Source organism: Phyllobates terribilis, unplaced genomic scaffold (genome assembly GCF_046119375.1).
Source record: "Phyllobates terribilis strain yellow unplaced genomic scaffold, ASM4611937v1 Scaffold_4__5_contigs__length_816908805, whole genome shotgun sequence".
In the NCBI taxonomy this organism is placed as follows: domain Eukaryota; kingdom Metazoa; phylum Chordata; class Amphibia; order Anura; family Dendrobatidae; genus Phyllobates; species Phyllobates terribilis.
Genome location: NW_027362764.1, coordinates 188,064,236 through 188,084,478, shown reverse-complemented (window position 1 = coordinate 188,084,478; position 20,243 = coordinate 188,064,236). Strand labels below are relative to the sequence as shown.

The 20,243-nt window shown below is 40.0% G+C and overlaps 1 protein-coding gene across 7 annotated transcripts in view; it reads left to right on the top strand.

Moving 5' to 3' along the window:
- The window catches only part of THRB (thyroid hormone receptor beta), a 449,080-nt gene extending 430,287 nt beyond the window's left edge, over nt 1-18,793 (top strand). For all 7 annotated transcript variants that reach the window (XM_073677977.1, XM_073677980.1, XM_073677979.1 and 4 more), the window contains 4 exons: nt 2,703-2,908; nt 4,526-4,672; nt 5,233-5,491; nt 8,880-18,793. In XM_073677977.1, the coding sequence (XP_073534078.1) occupies nt 2,703-2,908; nt 4,526-4,672; nt 5,233-5,491; nt 8,880-9,121 (854 nt within the window). In that variant the 3' untranslated portion in view covers nt 9,122-18,793. The remainder of the gene's footprint in view (nt 1-2,702; nt 2,909-4,525; nt 4,673-5,232; nt 5,492-8,879) is intronic.
- Nucleotides 18,794-20,243: the final 1,450 nt, after the last annotated feature.

Genomic DNA, 20,243 nt, shown 5'->3' with positions numbered 1-20,243 from the left:
AGTTGCACCAAATATTTGATTTACTCACTTCAGCTCCGCCGCTCCAGATTTATGAAATTGCACCATAATGATAAATTTGGCACAAATGCAAATTTGTAATCATGATAGTCCACTTCCTAATGTTAGATAGTAGCGAGAGAGCGGTGTGTCAAATGTAGCCCGCTAATTTAGAATTTTGAGCCTTTTAGGCTAAGTGCCCATGAAGCAGAAATACTTCGGATTATTTCTGCATCTCCCTGGCAGGAAAAACGCATGCGTTTTTCCTGCCAAGTAGAAGCGTTTGTGAAGCGTTTTTGCATGCATTTCCGCATGCGGGTTGTAAAGCGCTTTTCCAAGCGATTTTAGCATCACTTGGAAAAGTGCTTGACAACTTGGTCACACTATATAAGTCCATGCAACCGGCATGGATTTATATAGTGTGACCAAGTTACGATGCTGCAAATGCAGCATCAATAGTAAAAAAAAGAAAGAATAAAATGGTGAAAAATAAAAAAAAACATTGTACTCACCTTCCGATGGCCCCCGGTCTCCTTCTCCGGTGTCTTCGATGGCTCGCGGTTGTGTAAATGGACCTTCCATGACGTCATTTAGTCATGTGACAGGTCACGCAACCGCCGACGTCAGCGGTCGCGTGACCTGTCACATGACCAAATGACGTCATGGAAGGTCCTTTTACACCACTGCGAGCCACCGAAGACACTGGACGCAACGTACAGGAGAAGGTGAGTATAATGTTTTTTTTTATTTTAATTCTTTTTTAACTACAGGTACTATGGTACCCGGGTCTGGAGGAGAGTCTCCTCTTCTCCAGACCCGGCTACCATCCACGCATTGAATCGCTTAATATCCGCTTGTGTACATGTAGTCATGCGGATATTCTGCGATTCAATGCAAGTCAATAGCGGCAATTACGCCGCGTTTCCGCAAAATTAATGGACGTGCTGCGGATTTTTCCGCAATGATAATCCGCAGCGGAAATTTCCGCAGCATGTGCACAACACATGCGGATTATCATTGCAGAACATGGCAGACCTTCTACCAAGCATTTTTTAAGCGTTTCTGCGGCGGAATTGCTGCTGCAGAAACGCTTAAAAAAAGCATAGTGGGCACACAGCCTTATGCATATTAAAAATAGTTGTAACGTAAATGTATTTGTTACACACCTTTTTTATGATAGCAATCACCTGTCTAGACTATGCAACTTTTTTCAACTTTTATATAGAAATTCACTCACAAATATACCATACTTCACACTAAATGGTTAAAGGTGTTGTCCAGTCCAAAATAAAAAGTCTGCAGTCACTCTATGTGACTGCAGACTTGTGAATCCTCCCAGCGCACACAATGTGCATTGCTAGAATTCGCCGTTGTCTGCCCTGGGAATGGCGGTCAAGTATGCGTTATGCATACTCCCGGACATAACCTATCTAGTGGGCGCAGACTCACTCAATACACTTGAATTGGCAAGGTCGCGCCCATTAGACACCCGCACCAAGTAGAGGGAGCACGGACTCAATTGTATTGAGCGAGGCCACGCCCACCAGACGAATTCTGCCCGGGAGTATGTATATCGCATACTTGATTGGCGTTCCCCGGGCAGACAGTGGAGAGTCCTCACAGTGCACAGTGTGGGCGCTGGGAGGAGTCACAAGTCTACAGTCACACAGAGTGACTGCAGACTTTTATTTTTAGACCGGACAACTCCTTTAACCACAACACCTTTTCTTATCACTTTTACGTTTTGGTGTCTTAAATATAGTAAAACATTGATAAATTTGGGAAAGGCATTTAAAACAATGCAAAAATGAATGTCCTCCAGCCTGTCCAGTGCTGGTGTATGGAAATGCTTAGTAGCTCAGTCCTACCATCTAAATCCTTATGGACATAGATGGTGGTAGTGGCATAACTTGAAACCTGTGAGCCCCAATGCAAAATCTCCGACAGTGTCTCCAAATATCACAGGTCTTTAATAGTAATAGTCTTTTAACATGGTGCAAAGAGATCTTTTGGTCCCCTCTAGTGTCCAGGGTCCAGGTGCGATTGCAACCCTTGCACTTAATGTAGTTACGTGCTTCGGATGGTGGAATGATTCCTGCTATTGAGTAGCCAATAAGAATCTGTGCACTAGAAGCAGCTTCTTCCCACCAGCACTGAACATATCAGGGGAACGTTCTGAGAGGGAATCAATAAAACACCAGAGGGCGCTATAACAATTATGTGATGGAAATATTTTACAAAAAATAAGCTTTTTTTTTAAAATTATTCCAATTGAAATGTAGTAGTTTTTGTGCAAAGGTAATATTTAATCATAGGACAAGCGCTTGAAAGTGCAGATAATATACTTGAAACTGAAATATAAGGTGGTATGAATGAAAGATTTTGTGTTGTTTTTTTAATCTCTACAAGGGTGACCTTTCCCGTTCTGCATTTATTGATACTGGTTATATCATGTATAAATGCATAGTACAAGGTCATTTTACCAGATTAAAAATTACTGTTGAATTACATACAAATGTATTTTAGGGTGATATTCCATTTAGTGTGACCCATGTAGTCAGCTTAAAGTAAAGCTTATGTTTACTAAACATTTATGTTCCGTCTCACCTTCCTGCCAGTCATCCCCGGAACGATGAGCCATATAGCGTCAAACAGAAAAAATAGCTTCAGGGTACTTATTGATATGTATGCTCATTCTTTTTAAGTGGTTTTGGATGACAGCAAGCGTTTGGCAAAAAGAAAGCTAATAGAAGAAAACAGAGAAAAGAGGCGCAAGGATGAACTGCAGAAAACATTGGTACAGAGGCCTGAACCAACAGCAGAAGAGTGGGAGCTCATACAGGTTGTCACTGAAGCTCATGTGGCCACCAATGCACAGGGAAGTCACTGGAAACAGAAGAGAAAATTTCTGGTAAGCAAAAATGTCATATTGGCAGGTGCTGGAAATATACTGAGCCTTAGGGCAAGTGCACGCGGCTGTTTATATTGGACTAGTGTTATCTCTGGTTTTCACGGACAGCACTCGTACCCATCTTATTCTATGGGGCTGTGCACATGACTGATTTTTTCTCGGACCACTCGGTGACATGTCTGATTTTGATCTGAGTGTCTGATCAAAATCAGCAATGCAAGCTATGGGTCCATTGAAAACATGGATGACATCCGATTGTGGTCCGATTTTCAATGACTGACAGAATGGAGATGGTGGAGAAAGTGTTTTTCTCTCTCCATCTCCGAGAAAAACTGATCCCATTCTGATCAAACTCTGATCAGCATAATCGAGCGCACCTGCCCTTATAGAGAGCATGGCACATGGCTTTTTGATGTACTTGCTCCAGTATGACATGTTAGGGGATTGTGTACTACTGGAGGAAGACAACACAGTTGAGACCCATAAATGTATATGAAGGTAAATATGTAAAATAGAGAATCAAATTAATAATGTATATTAGCTGTAGGTGACATAACTCAAAATGTATATGGAAATGGGAGTCATCCGCACCAAAGTAATAATTCATTAAATATTATATAAAAACATGGTATTAAAAAACAGGGCCACAGCAGAGGATGATGAAAACGACATCCACAGGCACCAGTGGAGGAGTAGCAATAGATAAATCATGCAAAATATAACTGGCTGTAGTATTGTATTGAAAAAAATTATATAATAAAAGGAATATACAGGTATGTACATATGTAGTTGGATAATACTCAATATAATGCCAATATGTATTCAATATGAATAAGTAAAATAATAATGATGATGATAATAAGTAACAATTCAGTATATATAATAATATATGCCAAACTAACATATAATAGATATAAATGAGTAAAGTGCATGTGCTATGGATAGATAAATAAATGGTAGAAATAGGTGGATCAATTCGCCGGACTTTGCTCCATTGGACAGCTCAGTTGTCTCTGCTCAGGCCACTGGATAGGTGGTTTTTGAATCTATTACCCTCCAGGATTCCCGGTGTGGCTCTTAATTAGCCGGTCTGATAAGACGTCGTCTGTGTGACACACCACAAGGATGATAACCAAAAGCCGCACTGGTGATCCGGGAAGGTAAGAGATTTGTGAGCTTCCCGTCTAGCGGCCAGAGACTACTTACCTGTCCAATGGACAGGTAAAGTCCCACAAATTGATCTGCCCAACTCTACTAAATAGCCAAAGTTCATTAATGGTATCACAAAGGATGGAGAAACATATTTCTTAGGTGTATCAAGTAAAGAAAAATAAAGTACATGTGAATGCTAAGTGCACAATGCTAATAAATAATAGGCAGAAACCCCACAGATGGTGATGAAAAGTCCTTGCCAGAGATAACACAGATCCCTGTGATGGCCTCGGACTGTCGGTGCATATGAACTCCGTTTTTCATATCCATGTATCACTGAAGGAGGTAAACTCTTTCATTATTCTTGTGTTTTCCACAGTTTGTATACCTGATTTTTGGATGATATATCCTTCAGGTGTTTTTTTATGGTATATGATGTCTTTATTATGTTGTATTTCCCACCAGCCAGAAGATATTGGACAGGCTCCTATAGTTAATGCTCCAGAGGGTGGAAAAGTGGACTTAGAAGCCTTCAGCCAGTTTACAAAAATAATCACCCCAGCAATTACAAGAGTGGTGGATTTTGCCAAAAAATTACCTATGTTTTGTGAGGTGAGTATTTTTATCTGAAGCAGATATGATAGTAGGCAAGAGTTATACAGAGTATGGGCAGAAAATAATCATGAGCCAGAGAGGGAACAAGTAGTTGACATGTTGTCCCATAGTCAATAAATGGAGCGAGATTAGGTCAATGTCAGAAAAGAGAGGAAGACCAATGTGTCAGATTTCTCACTTCAGTTGCATATATTATGACTTTTTATGCATATTAAAAATGGTTACAACTTAAATGTAATTGTTCCATGGTGTTTTTTCAAGGCCTGGTTCTTGGGCCTATCCTTTTTTGGGATCTTTGGGAAAAGATGGATGAATAACTTTCGATTCTGGGTATATATATTTTGTGAGACACGGCCTATTACTCAGGTGGATGGTGGGCTAATAAACAAAAACTTCCTAATATTGTCTAGGACCATTCAACAATATTATAGGGTTGGTTTTGAAGATTCATAGGTGGAAAGAAATGTAAGTGGGGGGCAGTAAAGAAATATCATCCTTTCCTTTGGTATAAAATGTATTTTAATATAGTTATACTAATAGAGTATTCTACTTTCCAGCTGCCATGCGAAGACCAGATCATCCTCCTCAAAGGTTGCTGCATGGAGATCATGTCACTCCGAGCTGCCGTGAGATATGACCCAGAAAGTGAGACATTAACACTGAATGGGGAGATGGCAGTCACAAGAGGACAGCTGAAAAATGGAGGACTAGGGGTGGTATCTGATGCCATATTTGATTTAGGCGTATCGCTGTCCTCATTCAGTCTTGATGACACCGAAGTCGCCTTGTTGCAGGCTGTGCTGCTTATGTCATCAGGTGGGAGCTATTATATTTATCCATGATGGCATTATTTTTTATATTAAAGTGCACTGCATGCTGTAAATGATTCCTGTCACCTAAAAGTACATAGCTAGAGGACCAGGTGATGTACACGTGGTTGTTGAGAGTCTCAGGGTGGAGAGCATCAATAGATAAAATAAAACATATTAGCCTTGAGACACACACAACTCCTGGCATAGGCTGGTAGCCACATGTACTGGTAAACAAGCCCGGGTGGCCTACAGAGGGCATTAGCACCAGCGCAAACCTTATGTTAGAACAGGGTCTCTAGTGCCACGTAGTGGAGGTAGCAGCCCTAGAAGTCTACCTTCCTGGCATGGCCAGTTTCTGTTATCTTCCCTTTTTCTAAGACCCATAACCTTTTTAATTTTTTCATCCACATAGATGTATGAGGTCTTGTTTTTTTTTGTGGTACAAGTTGTACTTTTGAATGACACCATTCATTTTACCACATAGTGCACTGGAAAATGGAAAAAAAATCCAAGTGCTGTGAAATTGCGAAACAAAACTCTGCAATTCTGACATTATTTTTTGGGAATTGTTTTCTCGGCATACATTGTGTGGTAAAAATGAACTGGCATCATGATTTTCTAGGTCAGTACGATTACGACGATACAAAACTTGTTCAGTTTTTTTTTTTCCTGGTAAAAAAACAAAACAAAACGGAAATTTGTAAAAAAAAATAATTTTTGATTGTGTCGGCAATTTCCAAGACCCATAACATGTTCATTTTTCAGTCGACAAAGCTGTGTGAGGGCACGTTTTTCAAGAGGCGAACCGATCTTTTTATTGATACTATTTTACAACAGATATTTTCATTTTTTCTTACTGCAGCGTTGAGGCGACCAAAAAGCCCCCAATTTATGGTGTTTACCAGTTGGGTTAATTAATATTATATTTTAATAGATTGGACTTTTCTGAACTCGGCGATACCAAATATGTATTTTTTAATATCTATTTTAAGTGGGGGGGAGAAGAGGGGTGATTTGAACTTTTAAGGGGTTGTTTTACATTTTTTCCATGTTTTTTTTTACTTCTTACTGTATTTGTTAGTTTCCTTAGGGGACTTGAACGTGCAATCATCTAATTGCTTGTAGTATATACAGCAATACTTTAATATTGCTGGATATAGTAAAAATAACCATCTCCTTTGAAGCCCGGACACAGGCTTCAGGTCTTCAGCAGACCCCTGGCTGTTATAGCAATCCATCGGCAGGATTGCGGGGCGGCCAGTGGGCACATTGAATGACGCCCCCATGCTTGTGCTCTGTTAATGCCACTGTCACAGATTGACAGCGGCAATTATCAGGTTAACAGTTGTGGGCTCTGCTCCGCCCACCTGTGGCTGTTAGTGGCAGATCCTGGCTGTGACACACAGCAATTATCTGCTGGGTATGGGTTGGGCTCATCCTGGGAGCCTGCTCTATACACCCACTCCTGATCTGCGCCATACATGTTAGCGGATGTCAGGAAGGGGTTTAAGAACCTTACCACATAACTTAGGATATAAAGCCAATCCACATTCTTCTCCAAACAGAAAAGTACTCCATTTACAGACAGCTGTTTAAGAGTTCTTGCCACTCAACAGTGCAAAGAAGGAGACGGATTGGCTGGGTGTGAGGGCTTTAAAAGAGTATTAGGGAATAGTTTGTTCTTTAGGAGAGCACCAAGTTCGCATAGGGAGACCTAAAGGCCCTGTTCTCTTTCTCTTTGACAAAACTATTTGCATACTTTCCTCCCAGTGAGTATTGCCTGGCCTTTAAGTCTCCCTACATCGACTTGGTGATCTAATCAAGAAGAAATGAAACGCCCCGGAATGAGCCTTAAAGGAGTTTTCCCACAAACAAAAGTTCATTTTAAAAATTGACTGTGTCTGACCATGTACGGAACATGGTCTGATCATACCACATCTCCTGGGCAGGGGAGGAAGCAAAAGAGTATACAGACAGTACAGCAGGGGATCGCAGAGGATTCATTTTGTGAGGTAAAACATTGTTTAAAAACAGGCAGTGAAATGTTTTACCTCACAAAATGAATCCTCTGCGATCCCCTGCTGTAATGTCTGTATTGTCTTTTGCTTCCTCCCCTGTCCAGGAGATGTGGTATGATCAGACCATGTTCCTGCACAGTCAGACGCAGCCAATTTTCAAAATGAACTTTTGTTTGTGGGAAAACCCCTTCAACACACACAAACCTTAGAAAATAAGCGGTGATAGTTATAAATGTTTAATCAGAATGCCTTCATATCATAATTATGGGCTGGAGACTTGCATCACTTATAATCATAATTATTTATTATGGTTTTCTAATGTGTCCTTAAAAATGTTGTCTGACCGTAATTGTTTGATAAGCTGTTCATAAAAAATAAAAATTCAAGTTGGCAACCCTGCTGACTGCTCCTAACAATAGCTAAGCCAGCATCCTCTTCAGTCACAGCTGATGTATAAACAGACAAGGGGGCTGGCTTAGCTATTGGGGTGAGTAGTCTGGCAGCTCTGTGAACACACAGCTCAGATGATATGCTAAAATATGCTTTTCTGTGTTCAGCAAAAGCCAAATGTTGAGCTGTGAACCCGAGACAGACTGCTGAGAATTGGGTTAACTTTGAATAAAAATTTAAATGAATAAGTTCTTTATATTCTAAAGAAATCTATTATTTTTTTGTTGAAGTGGACAACCCCCTTTAAAGAGGTTGTCCACTACTATTAACAATGCCCCAGTCGATTTAAACTGTGGAAACAAGTATTTTATAAGTACCTTCATTGGTCATTCTTGCCTGTGAGCGGCGCTATTGCTGACTGCTCACCAGGCATCACGTGACCCCCTGGCTGCAGTCGGCTCTGGCATTCGCTGATGTCATGTCAAGTTCCAGCTGCAGCCGGGTGTGACTCAGTGACGCGCACCCCCCTGATTGATGGACTGTAGTCGGGGTTTCACCACATGTCACACCCAGCATCCACCGCACGCTTTCCTTGTCCTCTGCATTCATTGGGAAAGCGCGCACTGGATGCTGGGCTGTGACGTGTGCTGAAACCCCTCTCACAGCCCATCAATCGGGGAAAGCGCGTCACTGGGTCACACCCGGCTGCAGCCGGAACTTGACGTGACATCAGCGGATGCCAGAGCCGACTGCAGCCTGGTCACTTGATGCCTGGTGAGCAGTCAGCGATAGCGCCGCTCACAGGCACGAATGACCACTGAAGATATTTACAAATACACTTGTTTCCACAGTTTAAATCGACTGGGGCATTGTTAATAGTAGTGGACGACCTCTTTAAGGTTATACAACAACTATAAACATAGTATTTATGTATAACATATCATAAAAATGTAAAATATATTTAAAAACATTTTTTGTTGGCAGATCGTCCTGGTCTCTCCAGTGTGGAAAGAATTGAAAAGTGCCAAGAAGGTTTCCTCTTGGCATTTGAACACTACATTAATTACAGGAAACACAACGTTGCACACTTTTGGCCAAAACTGCTGATGAAAGTCACCGACCTCCGCATGATTGGAGCCTGCCATGCCAGCCGGTTCCTGCACATGAAAGTGGAGTGCCCCACTGAACTGTTTCCCCCACTGTTCTTGGAAGTGTTTGAGGATTAGAAGAAACTGTGCTTCTGGTTTCTTGGCACTACTGGGGTCTCCCCTTCCATTCCATTGCCTCCGTCACTTTTTTTGTTCTCGTCCGTTCTGAATAGACATGGATGAAAATGTTCCTCTAATGCGGGTACTTGTGACTATCGTGTTTTTGTTATTCTGTCCTTTTGATGTGAAGTTTATCCGCGGAAGTTTAGCCCCTTTTGTGCTGAAGTGGCCGTCAAGACATTACTCAACAGAGCGTTTGACGGTCCTTCCAGTTCTTAAGTGGTTTTTGGAAAAGAAAATGTACAACAAAAAAAAACAAAAAAAGGAAAAAAAATATATATTAACTTGCATTCACCAGCACTACGGATCCTACACAGAAAAGGTATTCTCAGATGTTGTGCCTGCGGCTAAAAACCCTACTGACCATCTCCCATGGTGATCACTTACTCGTGCAATGTGGGGCAGTTCTAATCATTCACAGCTGCATATATACACCATTTCCTCCGTGAAGAAGGCAGATATTTGATTTTATCACAAGATAATATTTTTTTAATTTATTTTTTTAAAAAAATAAATGATAATGCCCCTTATTTGGCACACACTGCGCCCACAGCTGGGGATAAATTGGTAGCATGTTTTTGAATTGGTTTGTAGAAAGAGAATTTAGCCCGGTAAAAACCCTAAATAATTATACCTTTATACTGAAGAAAAGAAAATGATAATCCTGAAAGAATGTATTTTTTTACTCTAACTCCCCTTTTCCAATATCCTCTTATTTTTTTGTATTACGGAAAGAAACAAGCTAAGCTGACCTGGATGTTAAAGTATGACTTTACATTGCTCACACTTGTGTTATATAGTTGATGTTTATAGGATGACTGTACAGAACTAGTTCCTTGATTCTGCACATTCCCTTCTCAGGTATTTGAAAGTAAACCTCTAGGAATTCCATTAATGTCTCACCGTTTTCTGATCCCCTTACTTTTGCATGATGATATGCATTGGAATAGGTCTCGTGCCACAAGTCACACGATGATCACTTGGCACTTTGGGAATTGGTAACCTCACACTGTCGTAATAATAGGCCATACTAGGATGACATTTGAACTCCTGAACTGTGATATATCCATATACTCAATTGTACTACCTCCTTCATTACCCATATTCTAACAGTGCCTAGCAGAGAAGCAGTTACTTAGGTCAAGTTCAGATCTGCTTCAGTGCCACATATCCTCAAACCTATTAGTAAGTCGTAGAGAAAGCAGGACTATCCACATTACATGTTCAGGGCTGTAGTTCATGCCAGATTATATATTTTGCCAGACATATTTTTCTATTATAAAATGAACATATAAAATATAAAACGGATGCAGAATAGCTCCCCAGCAACTGACAGCAAAACCAAAACCATAGTATATACAGCGTGTGGAATTCAATTCTGTATGATCGTCTAGTATATTCCGATGAAATGCTTCAGAATAAATTGTGTGTGTGTGTCTAAAATCCTATTTTATATTAACCTACAGCCCCAAAGTCTGGTCATTAAGCGCCAGAGAGGACAGCCACGTGCCTTTAAGCATCACTCATTTATCTCAACCGACATGCAAGAAACCCGCGCCAGATACGAGGATCCATATTTGTCGTTCTGTAGCTGGTTTATATTTCTGGACATACACATGACATATCTTCCTACTCATTCACTAGTACTAAAAGATACTTTTCTTTTTACAGATTTGAATAATACGAGAAAAATCCTTCAGCTCGAATGCGAATTATTGTAAAACGTACACAAAGGATGTTACTTTTGCTTTGAAGACATTGAAAGGGATTTTATTGATGCAGAGGGGGTATATGAATAGCAATGGATTCTCCATGGGTAGCTCATGAGTATAAATTGTCCGCTTTTTTAGATCTTTTGCAGTTAATATATTTAGTCTTTTAATTTTAATGTAATTAATAGAAGCAGGTTTTTTAGACCCGAAAGTAACGTCATCACAGTAAAGAACCTGTAATGATGATTACTTCCATACCTCAATATTGTAGCCCTGTGTTTCCTTTGTCTCGTAATCCATCAGCTAACTCTTATTCCAAGTACAGAGGTTTTGCCTCCAGTTACATCTCTCTGGCCTCTATCCCTCTTTGTCCTCCTGATACTGGCCCCCTACCAATGACTGACAGGTCACTATTCTCAATGACCTGTTCCCTAGGCCAACATTTTGCACAGACACCATTATTACTGGGGGTGGCACATGTGCAATAACGTCCTGATGACTCCTGGAATATCCCCCTGAGCATGCGCCGCCCCAGGAATGATGGCTCCTGCTCCAGATTTCAGGTAGGGGCGCAGGTCACAGAGACTGACATTGCGTGCAGGTGCCTTCATTCACAGGGGCGGTGCAGATGGATAGTCCAGCTTTCGCAACAACACCAGGACCTTACTGCGCATGCGCCACACCTGTGAATAAAGGCGCCAGCCCAAGATGTTGACCTGGGCACCAAGCAGAAATAGTCATGTTACCCAGGTGCCTGGTGGTAAAAATATCAGTGTTATGCATTATTTTACAGACCATGTAGCTCTGTAAGTCTTTAATCTAGGAAATGGGTCATGCTCAGGAACTCTCCCAAATATTTTAGGATTTAAAATCTACTGCGTCTTCAAGGACTGTAATTTGTTGTCAGCCTACTCCTATGGCTCACATATATATTCTTTACTACAGATTTATGCTCCTTCTCTAGTAAATTAAACACCGTAGAAAATACTACACAAAAATTATTTGTATTATTCAAAGGGACACTTTACCCATAGGAAAAATGGCACCTGAAGCAGTGTAAAATATCCTCAAAACACCTCTTAACTCCTCTCAGTCTCCTTATTGCACAGATCCTGAAAGGAACCAAGACCTTGGCTTATCTTAATTGCACTATGCCACCCAATCTGGGGTGGGGATCTGTGGCAGGTACTTTGGAGTGAGGATCTCTGGTAGGGTCAATAGCAGGAGTTCTATTGGGGGGATCTATGGCACCCAATCTGAGTTAGAGATCTGTAGCAGGCACTGACAGGCTCATTAGCAGAGGTATTTGGGGAGAAATTTGGGCAGAATTCTGGCAGGGTCAGTAGCCGTTGTTCTTGGGGAGGGGTCTGGATCAGGCACATTGGGGGGGTTCCCTCTAAACTATCTTTACAGTTAATCATATTTCTCATTGTCAATTTAAAAACTCTCTATAATTTGTATATTTTTACATTTGCACAGTTAATAAAAAATACCATGAAGATAGTTTACATTTATGTTTATTTTGGAGAACTATTTTTTTAATGAAGGCAGCATAGAACCTATATCACAGGCTATCTGGGAACACCATTGCTCTTAATATACTTTCTCTGCTTTAGATTGGAAACTGTTTCCATGTTGAATGGAGATCACCGACCCCCCACATTACAATGCCGATCATATACTAAATATATATAAGTATATACGGTATAGGTTTACACATTAACTTGTAAGTTGAACACAAAACGTTACCTACCTTAGTCCACCGTCAAGTAAAACCCTTTCCGCAACAAACCACCCTAATATTGTCTCTGTTTCTTAGCGCTGTGGGTAAACTGCGGACTCCAGGGCTTCGACCTCCACCATGTTTAATACTTGGAAGAGTGATTCATTTTTACAAAGAGTCTTTGAACATTTGATAGAAAAGATTATCTACATTTTATAATATCACATTACATGAGGGATTTGCAGATGTTTGTTCCAAAGTCAGATCTTATAAAGCTACCTTTGCGGTAGTGCTCAAAGAGCTCCCATATGCTGACGAAGTAAGATATTATTAATTTAAAAAAAAACGAAAAATAAATGTAAATTCTGGTTTGAAAATTTCAAACTTGTGCATTATAGTGTTTTTCACTATTCTTGTCCAATAGTTATTTGTGCCCCAAAAATGGGCGGTATGATAGCAGTGAAGAAGGGGTGGATAAAAACTGACGCATCCAGCAGATCTTTTACTACAAACTTAAAGCTATCGCCTAGAGTAAAGCAGTGTGCATGGAGCCAAAACGCTTATCACAGAGCCATAAGCGCCCTGTGTGGCGCCCCCATCAGACACAATAATCTTTCTCCGAGCAGTGGGTGGACATATTATAGGTTATAGCCCAGTAGGTAAGGATGCCCATTGTCCGGATAAAAGTAGCCCGCAGCCTCCTACTGTACATTAGTCTGCATGGACGGGACTGAGCTCACTATTTTCATAGCCCACAATTACTAATGTAAGAAATGTGAAGACTATTCGATGGAAACCTATAAGAGAGCAAGAACTCCTCAAATATGGCCATCTACGCCCCAGTAGTAATGCTTTTACTGGATCCTACTGTAACACATCATGTGATTGGACAGGCTATGTATGATTATGTATGAATCTATCAGAAAAACCTCCATACAAACTAGGTAGCACATGGAGGTACAATATGGCCCCGCAGCAGGCTGTCAAGTCCATATTAGAGCTGTATAGAACATAATATGTAATATAGCCATCTGCATGAGCCCTAAAAGTGTGGCCAGATGACATGCACATTGTAAAAAAAGACTGCTTGCAACCTGGATAATATATGTGTTATCTTTAGAAACAAACCAGCATTTATTTGTGAGTCTTACGAGTTGTCTTTTTATATGGGGTTTGTTTGTTGTTTGTTTTATTTTGGTGCAAAAAAGCTAAAACATTTTTGTTGTAAATTCTAAAAATGAAAACCTTGAATGTTTCCCAGGGACTGGTGAAGCGGGGAAAAAAAAGAACTCTAGCACTTAAAAATCTGTACAATGTACCTGCCATGTATGCGTCCTTAGCAAATGTTTATTTCAATATGGTAAGATTCAGCTTATTCAGTAGTGGAATACATTGGAAATGTCACTACAGAGTATGGCAGGCAACTCACTTTCTTCATTCTAATTGAACGGAAAGTGGCTTATGCACACAGTCTGCTTTTTTTTTTAAAGCAGAAACAGCACCACTCTTATTCAGTGGTGATACTTGGTATTGCAGCTCACCAGATTCAGATGGCTGTATCAAAAAATGGGCCAGGTATGACAAAGAAATGTGGATGTGATTGGTTCCGTGGGAAAATCGCTTCTCCATTTGTATTATGGATGATTGCAGGAGCTGCCTTCTACAGCATACACTATTCTGATCTGTAAAATAAACCATTATAGTGCATGCTGCCATTTTTTTCCACGTGGACCATGATTCTGCGTGGTAATATGTGCACTAGCACAATGGCAAAATTGATCAGTGTATTGTCCATCATGCGCACAGCCAACGTGTAATCAAACATAGTAATCCGTAAAATACTTTAAATGGACCCTAAACAGGGATTTAATATTAGACACAGTGAATGGACAAGGGTAATGCTGTTTTGGGAATATAGTAGATGATTTTTCTAATGTCAGACATCCTCATCAATACATAAAATTTATTTATTAAAGAAGCATTATCATTAAAATTTTTATCCTCTTAATATATTGCAATCATCACATTATACTGCATTGTGTAATTACAATTGCTCATTTTGCCTTTTTACCCAGTGAATTCTTCTCTTTCCATTAGGTCTATGACATCAGGTAATTAAACACAGACTTGAATCCTTCTAAGCTCTATGTAGAAACAGGAAGTCTCTTTTCCCTGCATGAGTCATCATTGCAAAAGTACCTGACAGGGGGAAGGAGCTGGGTCAGGAGTTGAAGAGAGGGATGACTCATGCAGGAAAGAGACTTCTTGCTTCTACATAGAGCAGAGAAAAGAGAAGAATTAACTGGGAAGAAAGGAAAAATGAGCAATTGTAAGTACACAATGCTATATAATATAATGATTGCAATATATTAAGAGGATAAAAACTTTAATGGGAGGAGTGCTTCTTTAATACAGAAAATAGAATTAAAAAGTTGTGATCATTTGGCTAAATGCATTGCAAATTGGGAGAAGATGAAAAATTGCAACATACAATATAGATTATCAGCGTAAATTGCCATAAAAAACAAGCCATGTGTACAGGACAACTCTTGTGTGCACAGACCTAAAGCCACACACAACACAATGCAGACACTCACAACCACAGTCCAAACTAGAAGACCGCACTTATAAACCAGCACTTATGTTAGATATATGTGTTTCATGTGTCCAATTGTTGCACAGAATGTCTTTTGTATGAGAGGATTGCTACAGGGTTTTATAGACGTATATTTTAGGAAGAAGCTTGTTTGCTCGTGGATGACGTCCATCAAGGATTTTTTGCTTATTTCCACATTGGGTAAATGTAATAAGGAACATCTGAAGACACAAACGATCCACCTCTGTTCACTTGTTTTCTAAAAACTTCAGTGTCAATGTGTTTCAGAGTTAAAAGAGGGATTTTTCCAAAATGCTAACAGTTTGTTCATATGGAGAACACATCTGTCGGTACAAGCGAAGTTAGGTCTATCACTTTGGCACAATAGGCCTGTGCTAATAAATGGACTTAGGGGCAGCTCATTCCTTGCAGGGCGTGCAGGTCTTTCTTTTGTTGGCAAGGAAATATAAATTGATGCAATATTTATCTGAGAGGGGTGAGGTTGTGGTTGAATTTGATTAGAAAAGCTACAAAATGTTCTGTGAAAATAATGCAGCTACTTATTGAGGTGGGTCATAGGGCACCAAAGTCTGTGTACCTCAAAGCGCCACAGCAAATCTCCAGTCCTGGTATAAGCCACATGGCTCATTAATCCTAGTAAGCTGCAACTGTCACTTCACAATTGTTGCCACCCAATGAACCTAAAGTATTGGTCATTCTATCGTTGTGGCACTAATAAAGTGAATTTGTAATGTTTCTTATATTCAGTTTTCAATAACGGATTACCTGATTTTTGTTAACGAATTTACTAGTCATTTCCTGTGAATGCCATTTATGTAAATGATTTGTATTGCAAACCGGAAAAATAAAGCAATTCTTCATTATAAACTATCATGGCCTGCAGGAATATCTTTACATAACCCAATTAAAAAAATATATATACATTGTTCCGGAATAGAAAATGTGATCTGCTAAACCTTGTCATTGACCTTGTCCTGGTGGCACTGTCAGTCTTATCAGACAATTTGGCGTATTTTATGTATTACCATACATTTGGTAGCCATTACCATATAAAAAAAGAAGGAAAGTGGACTTGTGTTGGATTTCAGCTACCAGGGTTATAGGATATTCCGGCTCTGTTCACAAGTTTGAGCTTTTGCATTCAAACTTTTATATTCTATGCATATGGATTGGGTACAGAAAACGGAACCTGGACCCAAGGACACAACACAATGTTGAATGATGTACATCCCATACTGTATGTGGATGACACTATGATCGATTTACAGACCAAAACTGTGGGTACAGTAAGTCGCACCAGCTAATTTATAAGAAGTCAGGATAAGCTAACAGGGTTGTAGTATATTTATTCTGTATATAAGGTCGACACTTTGTACTTGTCATAAGAGAGAAAATAATTCACAATGCCTTTATGATATTCACTTGCCTTAAACAGTACACCAAATAAAACCTATACAAACGTTCCACATTCAGGTACACATAATAAATCTGCATACAAAATATTCCATCATTTCTATAGACATAAGCCATTATTACTTAAACTCCATTTTCTATAGACAGTAAGCTTTGAAACAGTTTTTGCCATTTGTGAATATACTTAGATGGTCATCACTAGTCTTTATACATGTAGCATTCAAACTAATACAGTTTATAAGCTAAAAAAAAGTTACTGGTTGAGTACTTACTATGAAACATCAAGGATCTGTTATATGACGAGTCATAGGTTTCATACAGCTTAGTCAGGGGTGTTTCCCCAATCATGTGATAACTGCAATATTTACTGCAATCATGACACATTACCGGACAGTTCCGCCATGCTCAGGAGTTCAAATGCCACGCCAATGACCATTAGAGGCACGTCTCACCCTCAGATAACTAAATGGCATGTACCCGCTAGCAATCTGCATTTTCTTTCTTAACATCTATTATTGGCCAATGTCTTTATTGTAACAAATCATTATTTTCTCCCTGAAATAATGTGCATGGCCTCTGTGTGTGTAAAATATTATTTCTTGCAAAGAGCACAGTAGAGCTTTGGGTCCCTGATGATCATACACGTAACAAATGATGAGAAGGCTGAAACGCACAATTTGGATACTTAAAGTTTACTTGTCAATTGCCAGGAATTTGTATTTTTTTTTAATCTGATGGACATCGTCTGTTCTCTAAGAAATCCAAATGGTGATTGGCACTCCACATGTGGAAATAGATAATGTAGAATCGAATGACTTCCGGCACTTACGTAGATTTTACATCTTGATTCTTTTATTCACAACCAGACGCGTTTCAGCCCTTCCAGAGCTTTCAACAGCAGCAGACAGGCTGAAACGCGCCCATTCTCTGAATAAAAGAATCAAGCTTTAAAATCTACGTATGTGGCGGGAGTCATTCGATTCTACATGCCTCTATTCTCCTGAATCTGTCATGTTTTTCTTTTGTTCTTGTACCTTTCCATTCCTGAGATATGGCGCCCTCTTCCCTGTTTGTAGTCTTGTTAGCCAAGTGGCGTGGTCTCATCTCGTCTCAGTAATGAAGGGGGGGGTCATTTCTCAGGAATGGAGAGATGCAGGAACAAGAAATAAGCCCAATTTAGGAAGACAGCAGAATTTACACCATGCAAAAATATTATATATTTATAGCAAGTGATGGGTGCTCTTTATAAGATGAAAAATAGTCAACTTTTCGTCTTGAAATAGCTCCACTCTTGGCCATAGGCTGGGTCCAGTATTGCACCTCAGCCTTATTAAAATGGCCAAGAGTGGAGATCTTTTAGAAATACAGAAAGCAAACCCACATTTCTAATCTCAAACAACTTTAAAGTGAACAGATGGTGAGCGAATAGATGGTGAGCTTTCCTGGTGCCCAGTGTAATGTTACCAATGTCACTTCTGTGATGTAACACATGTATCTTCAGATATGCACAAGTGAGACTGAGAGGGATGAGCAGCGCTTCATGGCCCTCTGTGAGAGCAGCCTCGTGCACTGTTTATTGCTATGCTATGGTATGTACATGTATTACTGACCTTTACCTGCATGTTTCACCATTTCTGAATGGGCTGGAAAGTGTGAAAGGCTAAACCTTTCTCAATATCTTCATCAAATATTACAAGAAGAGTGTAGGTAAATGAAAGAATGGTTTACTAAAGAGCAAATTATTATCTATCACCTCAATGTGTTCGGGATAATTACTATGCATTCATAATGCTTTATATGACTGCCAAGAGAAATAACTGACGCATTTCAAGTTTCATTGTAACTGCTTCAAGTTTTCTAGTCTCATAGAACTTGCTTTGTCTTTGCCCTTTAATTTAACATTTTTTTATCTAACAATTACATTAACTTAGAAAAGAAAAACATTAGACTTAATTTCAAAACATAATAATTAGTATGATGACTAATTAGAATTTTCATTGATCGAGAGGATTAAGGGGAACCTGTCAGCTGATTCACACTGCCACAATCACAGTCAGCATAATTCAGAAACCAGCTGTGTTGTTGGGGCCAGGCATATTTTAAGGTCCTTTCACGTAGCGTTTTTGCCCACGTTCTTTGGTACCGTTGGAGCTTACGTCCGAACCCTCCACAAAACGGGATTCAGGCATATGCACCGATGGGGACATAGACTATAATGGTGCTGACAGAGTCATCATGTGCTCTGCCGTGCATCATTTTCGGGCGTATACGTCTACTAGAGAAGGACACTCATATGCAGTCTACTACATCTGGGTGTCCATCTCCAGTAGGTGTACATGCCCGAAAATGATGCACAACAGAGCACACGTTGACTCCAGCACCATTATAGTCAATGGCCCCATCAGCGCATACACCCGAATGCCGTTTTGTGGGGGGGTCTGGACGTAAGCCCCAACGGGACCAATGAACGTGGGCAAAATTGCTGTGTGAAAGGAGCTTTACTATGAAACACTGCGACATTTCAGAGAAGACATACATAGAAAAGCCAGCAAGGACTATGTGTCTTGGCTGATTAGTCAGGAACAGGTCCCTGTTGGTTTCTGCTCCTCTAGACTGACATGTCTCTCCCTATACACAAAGGGAGAGATTTGTCAGTCATGGGGAGACGGGCAGGAAGAAGCCGCTGGAGACTGGCCTCAGAATAGGCATCTGAGACGTATGGTCCCCCGAAATTTTTTCAAAGTAAGTTTTCTCTGAAACAGACAATGTTTCACAATAAAACACACACAGCTGTAATAATGGATCCGGTGTCTGATTCATGCTGACCATGGTTCGAGCAGCATGAATCAGCTGACAGGTTCTCTCTAACCTGCGTTTTTGATCTTCACCATGAAAGGGCATGTGCAATGGGGCAAGACTGTCATATTGGCTTGGTAGTTGCTTAAAGCAATGCTGTCCATGATAGGCCAATAGCTCAAAGTTCCTTTTTGTGACCTTCTCATCCCACTTCTATATCTGTTAGGGTGGCTAATTCAGATGTCTGTCTTTACCATACGAGTTTTATCCATGTTTTTCCGCAGATAGAACTCCTACTAAGTGCAGTCTATGGGGCTGTTCCTATGTCCATTTTTTTGAGGGCGGAAAAGTAGCGGAGACATGCCTGACATTGATCTGAGTGTCTGGACAAAATCAGCAATGCAAGTTTATGGGTACGTAAAAAAATCGGACAGCATTCAGATGCCATTCATGTGCTGTCATTTTTCACAGACTGCTAGATAGGAGACGGTAAAGAAATGTAATTTTCTTCTCATATGAGAATAACAGATGAGACTCAGACCAAATTCGGGAGAAACTCGTAAAACACTGTGATGTTGATCTGATGAAACTCTGAACAAAATCACTGATTATGAAACTAGGACCGGTTTTCTCATACGTGAAAAAAACAACGTCTGAATGAGGCCTTACAGATACTCATTTATATTACATAATTGTTAATTATTATGTCTGGGAAGACATTAGCTCCTTTTTATCATTGGACTGCATTGCTTTAAATTGGAAGGCACTTGGCATGCCATACTTGCCTATTATTAGAGTAGTGAAGGGTATGTCTACTTT